The sequence below is a fragment of the Scylla paramamosain genome, chromosome 17, assembly GCF_035594125.1.
Source record: "Scylla paramamosain isolate STU-SP2022 chromosome 17, ASM3559412v1, whole genome shotgun sequence".
Taxonomy (NCBI): Eukaryota; Metazoa; Arthropoda; class Malacostraca; order Decapoda; family Portunidae; genus Scylla; species Scylla paramamosain.
The window spans coordinates 7,861,049-7,888,522 of NC_087167.1; the positions used below are offsets into that span (position 1 = coordinate 7,861,049).

At 33.7% G+C, this 27,474-nt stretch overlaps 1 protein-coding gene across 1 annotated transcript in view; it reads right to left on the minus strand.

Annotated features, from left to right (window-relative positions):
* Nucleotides 1-27,474, minus strand: part of LOC135108414 (inositol 1,4,5-trisphosphate receptor type 1-like) — a 151,472-nt gene that overhangs the window by 84,162 nt on the left and 39,836 nt on the right. Inside the window, 10 exon segments of the mRNA XM_064019369.1 lie at nucleotides 744-859; nucleotides 5,122-5,436; nucleotides 8,646-8,799; nucleotides 10,020-10,167; nucleotides 20,044-20,199; nucleotides 21,286-21,473; nucleotides 22,682-22,787; nucleotides 23,607-23,707; nucleotides 25,282-25,482; nucleotides 26,479-26,643. Coding sequence (XP_063875439.1) covers nucleotides 744-859; nucleotides 5,122-5,436; nucleotides 8,646-8,799; nucleotides 10,020-10,167; nucleotides 20,044-20,199; nucleotides 21,286-21,473; nucleotides 22,682-22,787; nucleotides 23,607-23,707; nucleotides 25,282-25,482; nucleotides 26,479-26,643 — 1,650 coding nt within the window.

A 27,474-nucleotide genomic window follows, 5' to 3' on the forward strand; every position in this document is an offset into this window, starting at 1 on the left:
TTGAAAATTAGATCTTAGACCACGAATGTTGCAGAAGTTAATGAAAATAAAGTTGAGGGGGGTGTCAAGACACTTAGGGTCGTCGACAAAAAGGCAGTCTGACCTGGGGGCATTTACGGTCCCCTCCCCAGATGGGGACTCCGAGGCTGGTGTAGAAGTCGCCATGACGATTTTGAAATTTTTGAGTGCGTATATTCATATCATATAAAACTGATGTAAAACTAAAGGGAAGTTTCTTTTTTTCCTTAAATGGTGGGTATATAGTGATACTATTTCCCAAAATGGCAAATGATAGCTTTCTTTGTTCTGTCTGCCTTCAAATGTCTAATGACTGATCATCAATGTTTATACAAAAACTGCATGTATCCCAGTGCAGCAATTAAAGTTCCCAACTCATCATATCAGAATTCACTGCACAAACACTGGTGAGGGAACAAAACTAATCTAATCATTATTTTTTTTTTTCTCCCAAGGGTTAAAGACGGAAAGGGCATATATGTTACAAAAAAGAATCTTGATATTCAGCATAATGTAGTAAGAGTTGAGATGAGGGAGGGTTGAGATGAGGGAGGGGTATGGCAAGAGTTATCATGTCCTTGGATATTCAACAAAAAACTTAACTGAAAAGTCAAGCTTTAGAAATAAGAAAAAATAGCAGTGGTGCTCTCTGAAAAGAAACTGTAAAGATGAAGAAAACTGTTGGGTAATTAATAACAGGCCTTCCATTGTCTTGACGGTCTTACCTCTAATATCTCTATGATTTTGAGCTTTGTGTCCATGACTAGAGTGTCCTCCTTCTCAGTTGTGCTGGATTTCTTCTTAGGGCTGGCACGGTGTGGCCCCATGCATCGTGTTGTCCCTAGAGCCAGGTTGGTTACTACTGCGCCCATATCTTCTAGGCTCTTGATCACCCCCCCTTTAGCTGTGAGGTGAGGATTGGGGCAAGGGGGGGAAGGAACAGGAAGAATGGACAAAGACGTAAAAGGAAAGACATAGCCACAATGAAAATGGGGAAGTAGCATTATGAATGAAGAGAAATGAAAAGCAAAAATTTACAATGATGAAGAAAAACAATATACACATGAAATATTAAAAAGTAAAAAATATAAGAATGAGTAAAGAATGCAAATCATGTGCAACAGAAGGACAAAAAAGGAAGTATTACAAAGTAAAAGAAATAGGAAAAAATGGTTAATAAACAAAGAATTGAATATATGAAAGAGAAACAACATAAATTACAAGTTTGTGTGATACAGAGAACATGAAAAAATTAAAGAAAGAGTTGAGTTGAAGGGTAGTATAGTGTTATTAAAGAAATAATAGTAAAAAATGGGGATGTAAAAAAGATGATCATATTGGGAAGAAAAAATTGTGGGATGAGACAAGAAAAAGAGGGGAGGAGAAAGTGAAAAAGATACACAAATCACAAAAAAGTGGAAGGCCCAAGAAATTAAGAGGACAACCAAAAGCAGTAAGAACGGTCAAAATAATTGAAAATGGAAAAAAGGTCCATGAAATAAAAAAAAGTTAAGTAGGTGAAATAAAACAAAAAATGAAAAGCAGATACAGAAATTATGGAAAGAGGGCAGGCAAATGCAATGAAACAGTAATAATGACAAATTGTCACATAAATAAAAAAAGTAAGTCATGAATGGAAGGAAAGGGAATAAAATTGCAGATCATACAAAGGAACAAAAATTTTGAGGAATATGACAAGAAATGAAAACATGTTAGAGAAAACATGCAGTTGAAAATAAACCAACGTTATGATTAATAAATTAGAGCAGAATTCATGTAGCAAAATTTAAAGAGTAGGAATATATTTCAAGTTCAAAAGAAAAGCAGCAAATATAGAAGGGTAATAGAATATAAGTGAGTAGGCAAAGATGAAACAATGAATGAAAGATAAGAAAAATTTTGATAAAAATGCAAAAGATAATGACAAAAGCATGAAAAACCAAATGACAGAAGAGATATAGAATAGAATAGATAAACAATGATTAGTTGGGAGCAAGATACACACAAATGACAATGGAAAGAGAAGACCATTTCAAGAAAGATACAGGATATAGAAGAAAGAAGAGGACAAAAGGGCCACATGGAGTTTGTCCCAGGTTGTAGATGGGAGGGGGGGGGTGGGCAAGTATTTCAAATACCCATTTTGTTTTCAAATGTGTTCAATGGAATAGATTTGTTTGCCACACAAATATTTTTAGTTCATAACATCCAAGCAAAGGTCAGCCCATCAAACAGACATCAATAGTTGCAGCAGTAGCAGCAACAACAGTAACAGCCATGACAAATGCATAAGCAATAACATGCAACCACACATTATATATTCAGCAAAACACCATGCACACCATGAAAAAAGAGGAGAAAAAAAAAGGAAAAAGGCCATGCAGTGCGTAGCATAATGGAAGCAGAGAGAGAGAGAGAGAGAGAGAGAGAGAGAGAGAGAGAGAGAGAGAGAGAGAGAGAGAGAGAGAGAGAGAGAGAGAGAGAGAGAGAGAGAGAGAGAGAGAGAGAGAGAGAGAGAGAGAGAGAGAGAGAGAATGATATGCATACAGAAATATATGAAGGAGTATCAGATGTGACCAAAGCAGAAAAAAAAAAGAGAGAGGAAGAATGTGAGGTTCAGGGGGGGGTTGAGAGAGAAGAAAAGGAAAGGAAAATGTTAATAAAAAGCATACAAAATAATATAAAATAACAAAAGATATGGTAGAAACAATAAAATCAGACAATGGCTGGTGCTTCAAACTTGAAGGTAAATTTGATCACCTCAAGCAGGAACAAGCATGGGCAGATACCTTGAGAAGAGTTACATACATAAATCACACCTTTGTCTACAATACATCTGTGGAGGATATGTGAACCTGCAGAAAACTAGGTGTAAAAAGCATTTCATATAAGGCCACCATCACACAGGAGCTCCAGTATGATGTACAGTAAAACCTTCTGATGTAATATCATACATGGAAAATCTATGAATGACTTCATTCGCAGTTGCAAAGTATCCTTAGAATTATATATTTTTTATATATTATAAAAGTCTGATAAACGTTATGTTCTGATTCATATGGCAACCAGCTAATACAAGTACAGTAGTCTTACATTACTTAGTTCTATCACATTCATGTAAAAATTAAATACTTTTATATTTCTTTAGCATATCTTAGTGAATTAACTTAGTGCTATTAATTTTGTTTAATGTTGAGGTAATTCCATGGGCAAGAAAACAGCACAGTGTTAGCTTTAGCTATGAAAGGACTGATAGACTGATATGGGGCACAATTAGTTAGGAAAACTGCAAGAGGATTGTCATTGATAATTTAAAAGAGAATTGTATTAAAGATTATTCAATTAAATGTGATTTTGATACCTGAAATTTTGAGGAAATAGACTGTCAGATAGATACATATGTGCAATAATATTACCTCTTAGAGTTATGGTTTAATTTTTCTACTCTAATGTATATGTGAAGCACAAATAAAAATGATGACAAAGTTGCAATTTTCTTAGTTAAATTCCTTTAATATATTTAATGAAATTTTAATCACCTAAAATTTTTATTTTATCCCAAATGGGATAATTCATTTTCTCTAATGTCTGGTTTATAAGTAAAGTTGGGTTTAAAAATCATATAGCATGATAATAAGACAAAATTGTTCAGTAATACTTATGTTCTCCAAGGAAAAATTTGATAATAAGAGCAAATGGGACTCCATCTATGATTGAATAGTAATAGCAATGACGTACTGTCATAGAGAAAAAGTCCAAGCAAGAGAAATTACTGATCAAAAAGGTCCCAATGTTAAAGTGTGATTAGAAATATTTATCAAAGCTTTGACATATTTACTAAGAATAAATGATTTTACTGTGGGATGCTGTAAGTGATATAATACCATGGAATGGGGCAAGTTGAGAAGCAGCACGATGACAAAAACAAAGTGAAAGAATAAGACCTGGAAATCCTCTCATTATATTCTTGTATTCATCCTCTTACAGAAATTCCAAGCAAGATTTTTCAAAACAAATACAGAAGATAAGTACAAAAAAAAGCTAAAAGGACAATAATAATTGGAGTGCATATGCAAGTACAAGTTTAAGGGAAGAGCATGATAAATTTCCACAAAGAAATATACAGAACACAGTATGAGACCACTGTACTATGCATATGATTACTAGCAAAGTCATGGCATTTGAATATTACAGCAAGGTTTTAATGTAAAAAATAAAAAAATAAAAAAATAAATATATAAATAAATAAATAAATAAATAAATAAATAAATAAATAAATAAATAAATAAATAAAAAAAAATAAAAAAAAAACTATGGACTAGAAGCAGGTGCTTTCTATAAACAAATAAATAAATACATAAATTATATATATATATATATATATATATATATATATATATATATATATATATATATATATATATATATATATATATATATATATATATATATATGATACAAGAAAATAAAGAAACACTTACTCAAATGAAATATTAGGAAAAGCTTTTCATAAAAGAATATTAAACAGCTACTATAAGGAAGTCATAAATGTGATTTACTGATACAATTTTAAATGACAGCAAAATCTGTAATCCTAAATAAGTCTGGAAAAGAACTTCAAAGTAAGTTCTTCACAAAACTGTAAACATTATATAATTTCATTTGAATTATTCAGTTCTTCTATTTTATCACTATGCAAAGAAAGCTTGTAAGTTCTAATTAAGTGTCTATGTTTAGGTTAACCAGAACATTTGGTAAAATTATTCTAAGCAAAATTACATGAAGCACAATATCATCTGGGGTCTTCATATTCCTCTTCACTTAAATCAAACAAATAAAATATGGATATGAAAATTAATTTAAAAAATAGGCATAAAAATTAATACATCTTAACAAAGACCTCACATGCCACCCTTTGCATACACAACATACGACAGAAAACTCAATAATCCTCTCCTTATGATAATAAAATGTGACTACCTATAAAAACTCAATATTACTCCTCACCTACAACTCACAATGCATTGCACCAATGACTTTAACAGCAAAGCAACAGAAGGCAGATGATGCAAAACTATAATCAAGCTACCTAAAGTGCTTTACCTCCTTCTGCAGATTTCTTGGGGGAGGGCTTGGGACTAGGGGACCTTGATCGCACAACAGGGGCTTCCATTCCTTGATCAATGACTTTCTTACCACCTTTTATTTCTGATGCCCTGCCAACACTGGCCACTGTTTCACTACTGCCTGTGCTTATGGGTGTTCCGCTGATACTATTGCAAGGAATTGTTACTTCAATATTTGGAGTCAATGGGGATTCAGATTCACTGGTTGGAGCACTTTGAGCTACAGAATTATCAGTGGCTGAGGACATACTTATCTGATCAGGCTTAAGTTCTTCCTCCTTACTAGTATCTTCTAAATGCAGCATGTGAGGAAATAAGATTGCAAGGATGTAAACTAGCACACTAATTTACTGGCACCAGCCTTAGAGATATACACTAATAACTACAATCAATTTCCTTCTGTAAAAGCCAAGACAACTAGTATTCATTATTGCAGTTTCTAGCATGCTGAATATTTGTCAGTTATTTGAGGATTACTTTAATAGATACATATTAAGATAAATGTAACAGCTTCATTTTCACTGTAATAAATAGTGCATTGCATTTATTTATTTATTTATTTATTTATTTATTTATTTTATTTTTTTATTAAGACCCAACAAGGCAAGTTTCAAACTAATACTTGCACATTATGTCTACCAGAACTAATTTCAACATGATGATGATGATGATGATGATGATGATCTGGCACTCACACTTCATATAAAAAAAAATAAAATAAATAATAAAATAATAATAATTCTTGATTTGCACAGTAAGATTTAAAATAACTTCAAATCTTTAATTTTGATAAGTAGCCTTTCCTGATTCCCTTCCCTCTCATCTTATAGCACTTGTATAGCTGCTTTGGACTGGATGCAGTTTGCAGTTCTGAGGAGCACCTGTGCAGATAACTAAGTGGCTAACAACTAATGACACAAGCATGTGCTCTCAGCCAAGCAATGGTAAAACAGCAATACAACTGACTGGGAAAAGAACACAATATTGTACAATGCTAAAAAACCACTTAAAATTAAGTGTGTGAAGCAGAAACTATGAATGGTGTTCAAGATATTAAATGCCAGTTTTGTTACTTAACCTTTTCTGTGGTTAGGTTAGCAATAATTATCATCAATAATAAAAGCAATGATTCTATACACAGAGTAATTACTAATAAAAATTATGTGTGTGGAGAAGTGAAGAAATGATTGTTTTTTGTAGAAACTACCTATATTTTTCTAAAATTCTCCTAGCAGGGTGCCCCATACATAGTATGTAAGAACTACATAATGGCCTGACAGACTGGCAGAGGGTGTGAGTGATTAAGAACTTTATTTGTTATATTCTGCTTGAAACCTGAATTAACCTCCTAACCCTCAAATTTAACTTAGCTATGAGCTGGCAAGGATTAAGAAAGGCAGTGAGCTTAAAAGTTAGAAAAGAATAATTTTCAAGCTAGAAATTGGAAAGAGGAAAGCAGATGTAAATGGTAAATACTGGATGGGAATGAGGGGCTGCAATGGCAAAGGCAGCTAAAGCCTGAGATGGGCAGTTGCTACCTTTATCTTGACAAGGAAGCTTCAGTGCTGTTTTTAATAATGTATAGATATATGGTGCAAGTAACAACCTGGCAAACTCAGGCAAAATAAAGTGCATACATATATATATATATATATATATATATATATATATATATATATATATATATATATATATATATATATATATATATATATAATTTTAGACTTTGTGATTTCTATTTTAGATTTTGATGGTGTTGAAATAAATTAGTGTATTTCAATACATGGTATAACAAAAAGTGCTATATGAAACAAGTTCCTAAAATCAACTAGTGCAAATTTTCAGACATTGATCTTATTATGGCCTTCAGAAGAATTCTTAGGAATACGTGTCACACACTTTAAGATAAAAAAAATTTTGCAAAACCAATCTGTATGATATAATGCCCTTTCTTGTAGGTTGGAATTATGTGGCAAATCAAGAAAATGCAGAATAACAGAAAATAAAACAATGAAAAGAAAAATACAAACTAAAAGATCCTTTTCTCAAATACACTATATGTTATTAAATATTTTTTAAATCAATTGAAATCTCAATACATTATTCACTCATCTTCACTCTCACATTCACATTGCTGCATCTAATTTTAATTAACCCTAGATAGGTGAACTGTGATTTGCAGACATGCAAATTATGTGCTAGAAGTGAAAGTTACAAAGTAATCCTATTTCCTGATTTCCAAAAATATGATTGATATTTTATGAAATTTAATCATATATCAGGCCTAATATCCCTGAATAAACTAAGATGATGTGTTCATACACACACACACACACACACACCTAAACATTCTCCAATAAAATTACATTTATTCCGAAACTCAGCAAACATTCATCAATGGGATAGAAGGCTTCTCTCTACTTTTCATCCATCTTGCTATCAGGCCTATATGCAGCAATAAATGCCAATAGTTCTTGTCTACAGTAATCCAATACAGAACCAGGAACCCTCATTGGTTCAGCTGTCCTTTTCTTTTTCCCCTCCTAATGGATCACTTCCCAGTCTTTTGTCCTTCTCTCCTTCTCCTTTATCTATCTCCCAGAGAGAGAGAGAGAGAGAGAGAGAGAGAGAGAGAGAGAGAGAGAGAGAGAGAGAGAGAGAGAGAGAGAGAGAGAGAGAGAGAGAGAGAGAGAGAGAGAGAGAGAGAGAGAGAGAGAGAGAGAGCAAGTATGCATGCATGTGTGCAAATTCACACACATGATCTCCCCCCTCTCTCTCTCTTGTGAGAAGTACATTGTTATATTCAGTATTATGAGTATTATGAGCCTCTTATGAACAAATTCCATTCTGACATTAAGCATGGGTTAGATAAAAAGCAGTCAGAATAACAGTGAAAACTTATGTGCATGGATGGCTTCCTAGTACCATAAATATGAAATTGTGTGATTGTTGCTTGGCTTGAAGAGGTTAAAAATTTTCAACACAAACTCTCCGCTTACACAGCATACTGTATTTGTCACTAAGCAATCAAAATTAGCTTCTTATAGCATATATGGTTTATATATATACAAAATATATTATATAAGATGCATAAATGTGAGGAAAAGGTGAATTTCTATATTGAGTCAGGGTACCATATATTTCTACTATATATCTATGTTTTATATCCTGTTGAATTTGTTTATGCTTTTTTTCTTAATGCCACTTCTAATGTATGAAAAGGGCTATTCATTATTGGTGCATGAAATGCATGAAATGTAGTTAGGTGCAATCTACCAAGAAAATAAACTTAATATGAAAATTATGAAGACTTTTGCTAAATTTCCTAGAAAGACAAGAGTTTTAAGTTTAGACCCCATCCATCTGAAATTCTGCAAATTTTCTATATCTTTTCTTGAAGTCCTGATCACTTTCCACACCACACCAGCTCAACCTTCACCAAACACACATCCTTGCCCAAAGCCACTCTGGCCAATTATACAGAACTAGAATAAATCTTACTTCTCATGACAGCCTGAGAAAGGCTACCTGGAAAGTACTTGGACTCGGTGTCAAAGGAGTAGTCCAATATTGAAAGGAGTGTCTTGGTGAGACGTAGTAAATCGCTAAAACTGTAGAAGCCAAAATATATGAGGTACCGAGCCAGCTTCACAACCTAAAAAGTAAAAATGAGAGAGAGAGAGAGAGAGAGAGAGAGAGAGAGAGAGAGAGAGAGAGAGAGAGAGAGAGAGAGAGAGAGAGAGAGAGAGAGAGAGAGAGAGAGAGAGAGAGAGAGAGACTTAAATTGTAGTAAAATTCCACTAAAGACAGTAATGAGTTTTATGAAACATTGACAATACCTAATCAAATAACAGCCATGAGAGATAAGAAACACATATTAAGAACATTATCAATCAAGCCATAAATGCAAACTAAGAGAGAGAGAAAATACAATGAGTTAAAAAATTTGGGTGACTTGAACTGTAGTAAAATTCCACTAAAGACTTAATGAGCATCATATATCATTTGGCTACACATTTGAAGATAATGTCAGTGTGATATTAAAATGTTTGACCATATAATAAACAATGCCCATTCGTATACTAGTACTGCTCTTCCTTTTTTTTTTCCAATATAATCCACTCATGGTCTACAATAAAAACCCTGGTTGCCTTTATTATGTAGCTGCTAAGTAGATAGTAGACTGAGGCAGCCTCTCTCCTGCTCTGCCTAAAATTGCTCTCTCCAATCAACAAGTGTTCCTTCAGTTCAATGTAGTTCAGTTCTTTCAAGTAATATTTTTTCATCACTGAATACTACAATGACAGTGGATTAGAGCAGTCAAAAAGTTCAAATTGACTTAATTGTGATAATGAATGTGAACTTTTATTCTGTGCTGACTTTCACTGAAAACTTTGCTGAACATGATGCTGCCAGAAAATTTCAGAAAAATTAGAAAAGAAAGCAGATAGACCATTTTTAATACAAATCTGTAAGTGCTGGGCAATAATCACCTTGCACTGTGTGTAAATGTGTCTCTTGTACAGAAGGAATACCATCCATCACCAACAATTCAGTGATAAAAATTGTCAATCTCTTTTCTTTTCCATTTTACAAGAATAAAAAACATAGAAGATATTCCCAGTCCCTTCAGTTTCAGCTATCTTTTATGACATATAGATTACAAAGTGGCAGTATTGCTCCAATCCAACCATGAATGTGTTGGCAGCATCTGTTCTTTCTACTAAAGAAAAATGGAATCACAAGGCAAATAAAAATATTTTCATCATATCAGAGCTAGGATAGAGTTTTATATCAATACTTCCTGACACCTAATATATTGAAAACAACTATAAATTTTCACAGTTCCAAAAACCAATACGACCACACTCTTACCTCAAATGTAAGTTTGTTCTGCTCACAGTCTGAGAAGCTCCACATCTTGTCCACAACATTGCATAAGTATTCCTCTACAAAACTTATCACATCCTTAAAGGTTGTCTCTGCTGCCTCTGCACTGTGCACTGCTGCATGTTTGTCATAGCTGCAACAAGTATAACACTGAGTGAACATTCAAGTTATATATTTATTATGCAATAACAACAATAACAATTTATTATGCAATAATAATTTTGCCCCAAATCAGAGTATATTCACAAAGATTAAAATACCAATTTCAATATGTGTACAAATATATCAGCCTATATATCTGTCTCTGTGTGTGTGTGTGTGTGTGTGTGTGTGTGTAAATAAATAAATAAATATATATATATATATATATATATATATATATATATATATATATATATATATATATATATATATATATATATATATATATATATATATATATATATGAGAGAGAGAGGAGAGAGAGAGAGAGAGAGAGAGAGAGAGAGAGAGAGAGAGAGAGAGAGAGAGAGAGAGAGAGAGAGAGAGAGAGAGAGAGAGAGAGAGAGAGAGAGAATAAAAAGTAATATGAGCCCTTCAGTTTAATTTAACTTGGTTATCTGCAGATGTAACACTTGTTAAATACTAGTAAAAAAAATCCTAGATATAGATTCTATTTAAAAGTGGAGCAGAAGCATTACTTGGGAGGAAATTATGAATAATTTATATATAAAGGTATTCATCAGCAGCAAAACTGAAGGGTTTCCTGCATGATTATCTATCTCTTTCTCTGTATCTATCTATCTATCTATCTATGTATCTATCTATCTATCTATCTATCTATCTATATATATATATATATATATATATATATATATATATATATATATATATATATATATATATATATATATATATATATATATATATATATATAGATAGATAGATAGATAGATAGATAGATAGATAGACAGATAGATATAAATAGATAGATAGATAGATAGATGGATAGATAGATAGATATCCTAGTCATCCAGCATGTTCCAATTAATTGAATTACTATTATTAAATACCACATTTTCTAAAATCTTATATCTACTTAGTGTCAAAGTACATTATATATTTTCATTTGTTAATGCCTTTGTTATGCACAGCAATAAGTTATCAGAGCCAACACAGGGAAAAGATGGAAGGTGGTGTGATGCATAGACTGACAGTTGGCATAGTGATGGCATCTCTTTCTAAATCCATTGTGAATTAATGGAACAGTGGATTTTGCTTCCAATAACAGTGCCACACCAAGAGAATAAGCTTGTGTGTCTGCTCTTTTGTACATTGAGTCAACTGATTGAAGTGACTGCTCTAGATTCATTGGGTCTAGTAAATGTGAGACTGTCATTGGCATTTGATTGGCATAAATGATCAGTGGCCAATATCAGACTGCAAATGCACCCATGCCTAATGGTACATGGCTTCACTCTTTAGTCTGGTGAAGAACAATACTTTCAGACACTTCTAATTTAAAATTTATATCATCATCTACAATTATTTCAAAACGACATTTCCACTATACCATTCAAGATTCAAAAAGAGAGCAACAATAACCAGTATGCTTACTTTTTTGACATTCTTAGAACATCTGCTGTGGAGTAATATTGCTCTGTATGCAACTCCTTATAAAACAGTGTTGATGTTACCCTTAAAAGTAGCACACTTGCAAGCTATTATTTGTTAAATAAAAAAAATTGAATTTATCAAGCAAATGATTGCAGTTTCCAACACAAAATACAGTAACACAGAATTAGCTCATGATATATTCCTACAATAAATTTTGATAGCTAGAGCACTTGTCTAGATATATGCATATGTCTATTTTCTGTTTCAGACCCAACACAATTTGTTTTCAACTTGCTGAATTGTCTTTCATTGCATCAGATATTTCAAAATCCAAGTAATTAACCAACCAATACAAAATTCTTAACTGCATGGTCAAAGTGGAAAACTAGGAAAGGTAAGCAACATATACATTGCAACACTAATTAATGGAAGTGGTAGGCATGATAACAAATAAAAATATTTATGAATTTTAAATACTTTTCCTCTGAGAAAAAAAAAAAAATTATTGTTATGCCACTCTGGATTGCTGAATGATGACCAAGGTTTCTATGAATAGAGATAGATAAATATAAATATATAGGTAAAGATACATAGATATATAGATACATAGACAGATTGACAGTTAAATGAACAATGAAGATGAGAGAATCCCTTGAATTTTCCATTAAGGGGGCCATCCATTAAAAAATAAATAAATAAATAAAATAAATGAATAAATAAAATTTGCTATTCATTCCTTTGTCATTATTTTTTTATGGAAGGTCAGGTTTATATATATATATATATATATATATATATATATATATATATATATATATATATATATATATATATATATATATATATATATAACTAGTACCAAAGTATCCCTATCCCCAGCCATTTTTTTTTCACAGCTGGCCCCAACCCTTGTTTTCCAAAGGGTAATTTTGAAATCTATCTCCTACAATTTTTACTGTGGAAACATGTGGTTTCTGTGTGGAGAAGTCCATCCTGTGGTGTTTGACATGACACTGCATTTTTCTCACATTTTGCTTTGTTTGCTGGGAGTGAATTATCTTTTTGAAGGTCCCTGTTTTTCTTGCAGACATTTCCAAAAAATAAATAAATTAATTAATTTATTATAAGAATTGAAAAAAAAAAGTTACATTAAAATACTGGTAGTTTTCTTTGTTTGGGTATTTCTTTCATTAAAATCAGTGCATAAATGGCTGAGGAGATGGGTGTCAAAGTTATGAGAGTTGTCTAGGCTGCTCATTCCAGTCTTAATATTGTTTCAAATCTATTAAGCAGACAGGAGATGCAATTACCACTCATTCTTACACAATGTGAAGATACAAGTTTTTTTTTTCAGTTTCCACTGGCTTGTTACAAGCATTTAATTTTCATTGTCGAGCCTTTCTTCTGTTTCTTCTAATAATGATGCTTCTATATCAAATCTTGATGAACCATGTTTCTAAGTAGAGGGAACAGTCCAGACTGATTCACAGAGCACAAGCATGTAACAGTGTGTGGCAAAGGCATGATGTGATGTTTGGCGAGACATCATGTCCTGTCACTTGTTTCTTCTATCTCCGGTTTTTTTCACTGCATCTCTTGCAAGACAACATTCTCACTTTCTTCTTAACTATTTCAAATTTTTGAGCCTTCAGTACCATTGTGGTATGGTGGAGAGGTATTGGAGAGAGGGAGAGTGTGGCGAGAATCTACAATTACCTCCACTCTCTTCAGAGCACCAAGGCCCACTAACACTTGACTGCATGCAGCTTCTCAAGAGGACCAGTAAAAGTCTAAGTGACAAGCAGAATTATGTTTTGAGGCAATTCGTCAAAATGTATGCAGTTTTTCACTATAATGCAAGACGAAAGAGTTAACACAATAGTGGTCATATTTTAAGCCATAACTCAAATGTTATTATGAATATAGCTACAAAACTTCATCAATGTGTTCCCAGATGGTGTAGATATGTCCATAATTTTTCTCAGCATAAGTGACATTTCTGACCTCATCTCCCCCCTTCAATTGGATGGCCCCCTTAAAACATCAATCATAAACCTCTCAAACTGCCAAAATCACACCCAAATCACATAGCTGCAACAATTCACTCCATTTTAGCATGCAATTACATATAAGAATTATTTTCACTGCTATAATTTCACTTCCTTATGTGTATGTGTATATATATATATATATATATATATATATATATATATATATATATATATATATATATATATATATATATATATATATATATATATATATATATATATCCTGATGGACAAAATTTAGTATCAATAATGTATAAAGATTTGGATAACAAATGTTAACATAAGATCAATGTAGCAAAACAACGAGGGAAGAACAGGTAAAAGGCTGTTGGGCAATTTAATATAGATTTATTTATTTATTTAATTTTTTATTTTAATTTTTTTTTTGAAAGGGTGTTAAATCCAAGCTATTTAAGATGAGTTTTTTGTTCACAGAAAGGAGAAACTAACTGGTCATAATAGTTCAATCAGACCTCATTTAAAATGCAAAATGGAATTTGGTTTCTGCCTTGCTAATATTACAACATTCAAGGATACTCAGAAGAGTAATGAAACTTATTTTGCATTATGCATCTTACCTTGAATTGTTGTCAGAATATCACCTGTTTTCTTAAAAAGAAATTCAATACAAAATTTAAGTTACAGAAATATTTTTAAAATGATTGCAGAATTTGCATATGTTAAGACCAGTAAGTTGTCATGTGTATTAGATTAATTTACAATCACTAAAAACTTCATCTTATATTACAGGTGAAAGGCAGGGCACAACAGACACAATGGACAAGATGAGTAAGAATGTAAAGTTTCAGCTGTTTGGACTAAGTCATAGTGATAAGTGAACCACTGAGCACAAAATGTGTTTGTCAACATATATCTTCATGTAAGTTGCATTTTCCTAAGCATGCAAGGTAAGATCAAAGAATGAGAATGAAAATATATAATGAAATAAGGAAACAGCAGCTTATTTGGATTCCACCCTCTTATATCAGTCTAGATAGTTATATAAAAATATTCAGATCATTAAAATCTGTAGTTTTTTTTTTTCTGAATGACAACTTGAATGTGAATTAATGGATTAGTAGTATAAAAGGAACCATAAGAATACATATAGCAGTGATAATAATTGTTGAATGCTAAATGCCTAACAATATATATACCAGATGAAATGGTTTTTTATTAAAAGTAATTTTGGCTGCTTGTCTTAGAAGTTAAGATTTTATATGAAAGTAATTAAATATATTGAGTAGGAAAAGCAAAAGAATCTTGTATAATCAGCTTGTAGTTTTAAATGCCAAAGAGCTTATGTTGGGTATCAATGGAAGAAAAGAAAAAAAAATTCTAACACATTAAGAAAATACTAATACACTGAATTTATTACAATAATTTGGTAAATTTCATGAATGCATATAATATAGATTCCCACAAAATGTTGACATACAAAATATTTATATGTGGTTTTAGAAGAAATATTAGAGATCATAACACAGCATTTAGAGTTAACTTAATGAATAAATATGCAATCAGTAATCTGTACAAAAAAAAAAAATATGTACTAGAAAACTCAAAAAAAATTTAGAAGTAATTAAATCAATGAACAATATGCATTTATTTATTTGATAATTACAGTTTGCAGTTTAAGAAGACAAAAAATAACAAGCATTAAATTAATAATGTTGATTAGTCTGATGTAAGTCTGACCATCAGTCAGGTCATCACAGAATCCTGGTGATTATATTCTAAGAAAAGCATATAAAGTTTATTTCAGGTAGGTCTGACTGTCAGCCAAGTCATCACAGCATTTTTGTGGTTATATTTCAGGAAGAAAAACAAGAGTTTATGCTGTCTTTAGCAGTCCTCTTCTGCAGCAGAATATTGTATCTCTCAGTTTATTTCAAAATATGGCAATAAGCTAATGCCTAGTTACTATAATCTAAATACAAGATGCTATGTAGAAAAAAATTACATAGTTAATTCCTAAGAATATGAAAGGAAAACAATAGTGAAGGAAAATTCATGTAATGACAACCAGAGTATATAACTGCTAATCTGAAAATTTTAAAAGTAAAAATTTTAGTCATATCTTACCAAACCAGTCTTGTAGTTTTTCCATTATAATAGCAGCTCTATTGATAAGCAAAGGCAGACAGAAACATTTTTAACACTACTAATACCACCTTCACATATTTGCATGTTTGCAATACCTGACCAACATGCAGAATGCAAACAAAGGTTATCATGCAAAAAGTGCTTTCACAGGCACAAGCAGAGGAGCAGCATAAATATTGCTGAAATTTTGTTAAAACTGATGTCTTTACCAACGCAGTGGCTTGGTCCTGAAGCAGCAAAACAGATCACCAGCAACAGCAACAAAAGGCATTAATAGTTGTCTTGGAAGATAATAATACACTTAATGTATGCACCATTATAGAACTCACTGCAGACTTGGCAAATTTTACTTTATATATATATATATATATATATATATATATATATATATATATATATATATATATATATATATATATATATATATATATATATATATATATATATATATATATATATATATATATATATATATAATTCTCTCTCTGTCTCTCTCTCAAAGCCATGAAATTAAGAACTCTGAGAATGACACCTAACTTTGCCCAACTAGTGCCCAGTACCTGCAGTACTTATGCCAACACTCATGAAGCCCAAACCCACATCACACAAACAATATCTGTACCTATACCTATTCCATACAGGCAAATATTTTGCAATGAGTCAATACCTGCCCAGCACCCTCAAAGACTGCCAACTTCCAACTGACAGAGCAAGTTTTTAGAATAAAAAGTGGCATTTACAATGATTAATTATTAAAAGAGCATAAGCATGTCATATCTCCTCAAGAGACAAAAGCCCAGCTTACCATTCATTGAATTTAAAAATCTGGTACAATTGTGGCACCAATCATAATTCACACTTTAAAATTCCTCCCTGTCCTATCTTTACAGATTGATAGAGAAGCTCTTTCTAATGATCAACCCACTCTCTTCCCTGCCAAACTTTACCTCATTTGGTCCATATTCAAATACAGATAATTCCTCCAGTTCAAAAGTTCCTTACCATCCACCACTTTGGCAAGGGCTCCTTTCCCTCCACCATTTTTTTCTATCTTCCACAGTTTTTACTGTCCCATCATGTGCCTCACATACAGGGAAGATCATATTATGGTCTTTAGTGTAACACTGTGATTTTCTTTATAATGGGCCACCCTCAATCCCACAACATATTTGCACTAAATGTCTGCATCCATTCTGTACCATGGGCATCTCACATCCATAGGCTAGCCTGCACATACTCTTGATATGGAACACATTTAATTCCGAATAGCCTAGTGGCATTTGAGAGTCAGTTCACCACAGTATTGCAGGAAAAATATCATATGAATAGTATCATATCCAGTGAAGCAAGCTACTTATAATTATAAGGGTAATCCTACTCATAATTTCACAGAAAAAAAGAAAAAAGAAAAGAAAAAACAACTTTATTACTCTAAAGCCCAGTCAGTTTGCTATCTAGCTAAGATACATCAAAGGGAGCCTGGAAAGAACTTATAAATGTTTCTTAATTGAGATATCCAACCCTCATAACATTGCTGACTGCAAGATGCCAGAAGCAGAATTAAGTTTCATTCAAACTTACGAGTATACCTCTTCTACACCTTTTCAGCTCAACTACATATTAAAAGACACAACTAAGGGTTCACTATACACATTACTCATTCTTTTCAGCATGCACTTTCCGTCAATCAATCCAAATCTGATGCCTGTTCCTAAGAATTTCTTCCAGGGCATGACAACTAAGGAAGAGCCCCATTTATTTTTGTTCTTTCCTTCCTTGTATACTCTTATTCTCTCATTCTCCTCACTCTCACATACTTTAGTAAACTGGGCTCAAACAGTGTGCATGTTTTCACTGCACAAATTGCACATTGCATGATGGACAAAATATTATTTTTTAAAAAATCCACATTGTGCAACCATGTATCACATTACACATATCAGCAGTTAGAGTTGGGCAAAAATGCAGTTTGCACTAAGCGTGACCCTGCTCCACAGAGCATGCCACCTGCTTGCATAGTTTTGAAGAGGTAAGATAGTAACACAGAGACAAAGACACTGACAAATAGACAGACACACATACAGAGAGAGAGAGAGAGAGAGAGAGAGAGAGAGAGAGAGAGAGAGAGAGAGAGAGAGAGAGAGAGAGAGAGAGAGAGAGAGAGAGAGAGAGAGAGAGAGAGAGAGAGAGAGAGAGAGAGAGAGCAATTATTGAGGGAATAAATCTGACCATTTTGATTCCAGAGGGTCATACAGGCTGAGTGGGGTACAAAGAGTGAAGATAACTGAAGCCTGGTAAGCCAGAGCCTTACCAGAGGGGTCACACTCCGCCCAACAAAACCCTATGTCCAACTGAGCTTGTCTTTCAGAATAAATGTCTCCACCTACTGGGAGGGGTTTATATTTCTCAAGATTCAGAATTGAGTATATACAGTCAGCAAATACCAATATTGCAAAGAGGCTGCAAAGATTACTCAGGGAGCACATCTTACTTAAAGCCTCTCAGCAAGCACAAGAAATGGACAGAGACATATTGACTTATTGACATCTCAAGTGCATCTCTCCTTCTCACTCATGCCTATAGCAACAATGACCAGTATTAATTACCAGTGTCAGTATTCATTGTGTGTTTGATGACACGTAATCACCTTTTTTTTTTTTTTTTTTAGGTTGAAATGCATTTTGTTCTCTTCATTTTATGGTGCTTGTAGTGATAAGTGCAGGAAAAACAAGTCACAGTGATATCATTCAGTCATAGATCTTAACATGTCAGGCTTGAATGGTGTTGATATAGCAAAACATGTGAATTAGAATATGCAAAACTTCCAGAACCTCATATGAAAATTTGTCAAATGAAGAAGTGAGGAACTGTCTTTACAAAAGCACAGTGGTGGCATCCCCGCTGCTCCACTTCAGCTGCCTTGCCATAAGAGTCGCAGTAGAGTCTAACTGCCAACATAGGGAGGCTAAAAGCCGTGGGGTAACGATAAAGGGATGCCACCACTGTTTCTAAAAAGACAATTCTACACTGCCTCCCTTGACAAATTTTCGTATGAGATTCTGCAAGTTTCACGTTTTAAATCCATATATTTTGCTATATTGACATTTAAGCCTAACATGTGAAGATCTATGATAGAATAATATCACTGTGACTTGCCTGCCTTGTACTTATCACTACAAACACCACAGCATGAACAGAACATAATGCATTTCACCCCGAGAACAGAGGTGATTGTGCGTCACCGAAGACACAATAAATACTGACACTGGTAACCTACACAATACTGGTCATTTTTGCTATGGACATGAGGAGGAGAGGTACACTTGAGATGCCAATAAGTCAATTTGTCCCAGCCCATTTTTTATGTTTGCTTGGAGGCATTAAGTAAAATACATTCTCCAAGTAGCATGTACTGCCACAATGCAAGATCAGTATTTGCTGACTGTACACATCTTCACTCCAACATTACCAACCTTTGCTTTCTTCCCTTTCATCACACCATTCATATATACTAGATAAAAACATCCAAAGGCATCACACATGCCTTCTCTAATACTTTATCAAAAGCAACTCACTCTTCCATCATTTATCCAAATACATGGATCTGCATTCTTATAAAAAGCTTCCAAATATACTCAATGAACTTGTATCACATTATTTTGCTGATTCACTTCTACCCTGTCAATTCCTGAGCAATGCTAAAAATTTTAAGCATCCATTCAATCACAATTTCTTCTTCATACTTTAATATCTCAACCACAATCCTATTTACTCTTGCTGTCTTTCCACTCTTCAAACATGCAATATTCCTTTCCTTTTTGGTTATCTATTGTTCATGCAGCCTGCCATCAACATCCCTCATTCACATAGAAAACCACTTTCCATATTTGCATTCAGTTGCAAACACATTCCACAACTCCTAATCAACAATACAAGTTTAATTAACAAACTTGCTTTTAATCACTAATAATCTACTAAGACTGCATATAGGGAATAATCAATTAAATTTCCTTACTACATTATGAAAAGAAAGCTAGATTGGTTCAGAAAGTGAACTGTACCTCAACTATTGAGTGCAGCTCAACTTAGAATCAGTAATGTTGCCAAATGACCTGTTATAATAAAATCCACAAAGACAAAGGCAGTGTATTTTAATTACGATCTGATAAGATAAAATTATATTTTAGGCCATATTATAGTGACAGACATCATTCTATACCTGCAGTTAATAAATCCACTGAAAAATAATTACTCACTCTGAGATGGACATGTGAGACTGTATCTCTGACCACAGACGTGCATATTTGACTGGAGTAACCATTTCCTGAGGCTCACAGTCTACATGCATATGCAGCATCAGGCGACAAAAAGCAGCACGCAGGTCATAGGTCAGCGTGTCTTCTTCCATGCACCTGGGAAAAAAAAAATGAAAAAATTAAAAACGTTGCCAATAACAAAAACTGTAAGCATCATGATTAAGGCTTTACTTCATTTACAAAAACAAATTAATGGTAATGTTCGGATTTTGAGTCTAAATATACAACTGCATCAATCTTGAGGGCAATTTGGTGCATCTGCTTAAAAGACAACAGATTTGAGACATGATTGACCCTAATGCAAATAGACAGCCCTTATTAGAGGTGTTTTCCTGAAATCATTGAGAAAATCAATGCTTTACAAATGTAAAATAAAATTCATGAGGATTTGCTTCATTCTGGATGTAGAAGGAAATTATACATATCAGGAGGAAGCTTTAAGTGGTGTAAGAGGTGTGTGGCATGAAAAAGATAAAAGATGAGAAAAAATGATAAAATGATAACCTATAACTTTTTACATCAAAAACTTTCTCTAAGTTCATAAAATCACATATGAATATTGTCCTTTTCCCAAATTTTCTTTTAATGAGACTGATATCCCCCAAAAATAGGGGGTAACTGAGACAAGGTTCCCACAGGCACATATGCATGTTGGGTGCACTCTCACACACACACACACACACACACACAATGACTAAATTGAAATTACTGAAACCACTGGATCTCTGGATCTAAATGGAGAAAGAGGAAAGATCACTCTTAGTAATTTCTTTACATTTTCCAACTCCTTTAATCCTATAACAACCTTTCTCTCATTGCTTTCATTTATATCGTTCACATAGTAGTTACAATAATTTTCACTGTACCCCAGCTTATCTAAAATTTCTGCATCTTTCATTATTCTCTGAATGTTCACTATTTGTTTTTCCCTTAAATTTCAATAATTTCCTTAAAATTTCAAGATATTTGCTCTATCTCATCTTTCAAGCTTTCTTCTTTACCTCTTACGTTTAGTAAAAAATTATAATCACTCATACAAATCTACTGATTAAAGCAATATCATCTAAGAAGCCATGAAAGCACGATAAAAAATGGATATCCTTAGCCTTTTTTTGCTACACTAGTTTGTTTCTCTCTCTCTCTCTCTCTCTCTCTCTCTCTCTCTCTCTCTCTCTCTCTCACTTTAGCATGAGGTTGATCTTGAGGAGTGGTGAGAGGGGCTTGATGGCAAGGTACTGACGATCAAGACACATATTGGAAAACAGGTCGAGCATGTGACGGTAATACTCCAAGATGAGCCGATCTTCACCTCCTTCAGACTCATTCTGGTTTTGAGCGCGTGCTGCAAGCTCAACAATTGACTTGGAACGCTGAAATGAGATAAAATGAAAAATGAGAACAATTGCGATTTGTTTCTGACTGTTAACTCTGCAACTGGAAAGTCAAATCAAAGTCTGCTGCTGCAATGTCTAAATACCTAAGAAATTTCAATGCACAGTTTCTATGCAACTAGATCTTCTTGTCAAATACAGGAATCACTTAATAAGTGTATGGCCTGTCTAAAAAACATCCAACCATTAATATTAGCATAAAAATATCTTTACAATGCAATTGGTTCTTCAACCTTTACACTAGTTCTCTTAAAACTTCACATATTTAGGCCACCAATCCTGCTATCAGTTGTCTCATGATGTTATTAATTTCCTTCTAAACACTAATTATTTTGGAAAAGCCAGATGATAAGAGGAGCTGAATCTGGACTATTGGGGCACATAGATTAGTATAATGCAATATTTTGGTAAAAATAGGATATCCAATATTTTTAAGTACTCTATTTCTTTGAAGACTTCAAGAACATGAACTGCTTTGAGTATATTCCTGACAAAGTTCTGAAGCCTCAATACCAAAATGTTACTTGGGCTAAGTTTGCTTTATCATACCCAGCAGCCAAAATAATTTCAGTTGCTTCTGCTGACAAATGTTAAAGTTTCAAACACAATATGACACATATTTTGCTGATATACTTGCTTGGTCAGTGTGAATACAATGGTCACACAGTATACAAACTCACTTGATGGTGCCTAATTGAGTTATCTCACAGGAGGGTGTCTATTCATGCATGCAGAGTAAGCTCCCCTATGATAAGTTGCCAAGTTTCATCAACATGTTCTTGTTAGCTTTGAGATATTAAAAATAACTGTATACTTTCCAGACAGACCTTGTATAACTTTTCAAGGTTCCTAAAACACAAAACTGCCAATCTATGATGTTTAAAATACCCTAAGTACAAAATAACAATCATGGAAAAAAAAAAGTGAGCCTAGAAGTGGGTCAACATATGTATATCACTTTAAATTACACTATATAACTCATAGTGAGCTTTAAAGACATGTATGTCTTCCTCTCTAACCTCCTCCACTGTTTTACATTGAGGCACTGAGCCTTCATATAATCAAACAGACCACTGAACATGTGTGAGCCAAGTTCAGCACTGATCTGTTCCTACATGTTGACTGAAAAGGATGGTGAATACCTCAACTTAACAAATACCTTTTAACCATTACAGATTAGGCATTACCTCTCCATTGTTCCACAAAAGAATCACCTCGTCTTCTCCATCTTCAATAGGTAACAAGGTACTAGAAGCATCAAGTTCATTCTGCATCTCCATTTCTTCAATCACCCTGGAATAAATGCAGTAATTAACAGAATAATTCATTATATAAGTATCAATAGACATCTGGAATCAGATGCAATCTGATCAATAGACATCTGGAATCAAAATGTAGATCTGGAATATTATCATGTCTTCTGCACATAATAGAAAAAGAGGCTAATGTAGATTGAGGGTTCCGTGATAGGAACCTTTCACTAGTTTTTTTTTCCTAAAATATGAGAAACAAATAATTTTATTCTTTGTTACTTCACTATTACTTTTTTTCATCTTTATCTCATGATTATCACCTTTAATTTGTATTAGGAAAACTGAGATACAGATCATGGAATGCAAACTATACCAATACAAATTACCATATTTCCTTAAGTATAAGAAAAGTTCTGAAGACCATATATTAAGGCAAAAGATTGGGGGTCCACCTAAACACAGAGATCAGATATCTTAGGTTAAAAATTCAGGAATCCAAACATGATAGGAAGGGCCACTAGCAATTCTTGGCTTTGGAAATGAAATATTTACTATGACCAGTAAACAAGACAAATCCTTACCAGTTACTTAGTAATGAAGAGATGTGTTGTGCCTCTACCAGACAAGGCTCATGAATTTATTATAGACTACTTGACTTACTTTTTTTATGTCATTTCAACAGTCTTTGTTGAAGTACTGAGAGAGAGAGAGAGAGAGAGAGAGAGAGAGAGAGAGAGAGAGAGAGAGAGAGAGAGAGAGAGAGAGAGAGAGAGAGAGAGAGAGAGAGAGAGAGAGAGAGAGAGAGAGAGAGATGGGGAAGAGGCTTTCTATAAGTTGTTCCCCTCTTTCCTTCCCTTACCTGGTCTCTATGAGGATGTCCTTGTTCTTTTCACTAAAAACACTCTTGCATATCAGCTCCTGGGTGCGAGGGATAGCTTGGTTGTTGGAGATGCACAACACCTGAAATATAAAGTCAGTTTTTTATTTTGTTACATTTTTTTCAATAATTTGGGTAAAATCTCTTTACCAATTAAGAATAATATACAACCATGAGATCAAAGTTGCAGCAAACAACCATAGCAACTGAAGTGCAAACATCAATGCCATCTAAAGGACCCCACTGAGCACTCATAAAACATGTGAATATAATACCAGAGGGAGCATTTGTGCAATGACACAAATAAGTAATGTGTCAGCAGATGAAGTTGCAACAAACCACTTAAAATTGGTGGTAAATGGCTCTTAACTCAATCCTCTATGAAACCTACATACTCTTGTCCAGATCCAAGACATGAGTGCTAGTAACTCCCCAATAAAAGTATGATCATGTAGTGACACCACCACCTCAGTACCTCAGCCACACGAGACTGCAGGGTTAAACTTTTGTTCCTGAATTTGCCTGCCAGTGTATTTTTGACCTGTGGAGTATGAAGGAGTATAAAGGGGGCTGCTGTGATACAGTGGAACTGTGCTCACTTATATGGCTGAGGGGTCCTCAGACAAACAGGTTCAAATCCAGGCTTTGGTCCAAAAACAGGAAGGGCATCCACTCAAGGAAACGGATCCCAAATGCCAAAACTGCAGACTGCAGTGAAGTAACTCCTTCATTAGGAGGCACCATCCTGTCCCTGATAAACTAGGGTAAGGTAAACTACTTTTCACCAAAAGGTCAAAAATAGTCTGAGCCATCACAAGCAAGGTGGAGAGGGTTCACATCACCTTGAGGCAAGTAAGAGTCAAGGTCAACAAGATTGCTGTCCATGTTACTTGCCACAGAGGGGGAATTTTGATGCAGCTTTGTGAATGGACTGCTTCAGGTTGAGGTAAAGGCACTCAAGTCCTGACACATTATGCAGCCGTTCTGAGTGTTCCTTCTTGATTTCCCTGTATGTTATGAATGGATTTTTCTTTGTCAAAATATGAGTGCATCAATCTTCATAGAAGTTTTTCTCTGCTTGCCAGGTGAGGTTTGATGAAGGGAACCTCATAATCACTTAGATCTCTGCTAGTGGCAAGAATACAAAAGATAATGCTGCTATGGCAGCCAACATGGGCAGCAATCTTGTTGATTTCAACTCCTTGTTGCCTCAGAGTGATGATGCAGATTCTCACAGCCTTGTTTATGGTGGCCCTGACCATTTTTATTCTTTTGGTGAAAATGGCAGACCTTTATACTCCATGCAGCAAAAAAAAAACACAGGTGAATAAATTCAGGTACAGAGATTTAACCATGCAGTCTTATGTGACCTTGAAATACTGTGGCATTGTTGCCATGATATGATCACACTATTATTGAAGAGTTACCAGCACTAATCTTTTGGATCTGGGTGAAACCATGTAGGTTATTTGGAGGGTTAAGTTAAGAGCTATCTAGTGGCAATTTCAAATGGTGTGTTGCAACTTCATCTGTCAACACTAACTTTAATGGCAAATAAAAAGGAGAGACCAACAATACATATTAGATAACTTTCACAATAAATAAAAAAAAATAAATAAATAAAGAACAAGAAAGTATACAGTACAGTAACACCAACCTTCAAGTAGTCTAGGAATCTCCAGTCCCACTTATGCATATTCTTTCTCACCAATCCCACAAAGGTTTCAATTTCTGTGGCAGTAATATGGATCTCCAGCAACTTTCGATTATTGTGAAGAAGCGCAGTGATGGTCTCCTCAGCCAAAATGTCAATGCCAATCTGTTTCTGCATAAAGCCAAAGTGTTGTGCAATGTGTTCCTGTAAAAGAATGAAGAATCAGTAAGTGCAGTTCCCTCCTATGATAAGTGCTTCTTTCATTCTAAATATTCATTTAATATTTGGTAAATACACACATACATGTACACACACTCCATAAATAAAATGTGAGAACAATAAATTATAATTTTATCAAGAGAAGCATTTTGGTAACACAATAATTCAGTATGATAGTTTCCAGAAAAATGTATCCAACTATCATAAAAGAACTGGATATGATAAATAAATAAATACAATCATATATATACTAAGGCTGTCTCCCCTAAAAAGTATGAGACCATCAGTGTGTGGCACCTCCCTCTGAGGTCACATCACATCATTCCTCATGCATTCACAACTGCTCTCCATACACTTTTGTCTACCACAATCATTCTACTAAGCTCTAGTATCCTTTAAGGCCTTATCTATCCATCCCTTACATGGCTTACCCTGCAAGTGCACACCTCTCACACTTAATCTTACTATCTTCTTCACCAGCCTATCATCCTCCATTTTCTCAACATATTGAAACCATCTCAGCACACATTGCTCTGCTTTTCCTGCCAAATCTCTTGCAACACCCATTCTCCTTCTCACTTCCTCATTTTTCTGATGCTATCCATCCAAGTTGCTCCAAACATACTCCTCAGACAAATCACTTCCATTACATTTAATATCTTCTTGTCTCTTACTCACATATTCCAAGTCTTGGCATCATACAGTCCAGTAGGTATTAATATCCTTTCATACAATATTCCCTTCACATTCATTCACAGTGTTCTACCCTCAAACAGTCTATTCATACCTTCAAATACTTTTCCTGCTTCCTTCACCCTACTACTTTAGATCCAGGATATTTATTTATCCAAAATATCTTGGATAAATAAATTCATTCAATAAAAACCAATGGGATGGTCATCAAATGATTACCTAGACAGGGCCTTTATTTTACATTGCAGTCATTCAATACTAATCCTAAAGACCTTATGTACACTGTACCTGATTTTTGCGGTAGTTTTGCTGAGCTAGTCGTAACAAACGGTAACAGAGACGGAAGATTGTCTTGTAAGCTGAATGCCGTGGATCATTCAGCTCATCAATGCGCAGCAGTGGTCCATCTCCCCCTTGATACTCTGTGAAGGGTGCTTGAAGGATCTTGAAAATCTGTGTGAAAAATATAAATTAACAATTTGCTGTTATTGTTTATTGGAGAAAAAAAAAGTGCATGTCTATTTAGTCAGATGCTGGGGTTTGGTTCCACTAACTTCCCATATTAGATATGATTTGTATTAGAGTTAAAATGAAAGTAATGGCAAAAAAAAAATAAATAAATAAATAAAAATAAATAAATTTTTTTTTAAATACTATGGTTGCGACCTGTCTAAGGCAGGCCTCCCAAATATTGAAAAATATTTCCTGACTACCTGCAACTCACCCAAAAAATTTTATATATATATATATTATATATATATATATATATATATATATATATATATATATATATATATATATATATATATATATATATATATATATATATATATATATATATATATATATATATATATAAAACTAAAGGTAACAAATATAAAGGAATTCATAAAACATCAAAATGTCAATTAATAAAATTTGACACAGTATAGTAACAATCATTAAAAGATCACATCAAGCCACTGTTTACACACACAGCTGGTGAATGCTCATTGTTAATACACGTTGATACTACTTCATAACACTTACAAATGTTTATATCCCTGACTAAATCATTCCATCATTAATTTTAGATACTTGTGAACACCTTTAGAGGCTAGTACTAACTTTAGATTACAAGCACAGTACAGAAATAGTCAGTAAAATATCATGCTGAGCCAATGTTTGCAGGCACAGCTGATGAATGCTCACTGTTGATATCACCTCATGTCTTGCCCAGTTGGAGTTCACATTCTCAATGTGTTCTTTGAGTGCAATGCTATGGCTTTCATCACTAAATCCAAA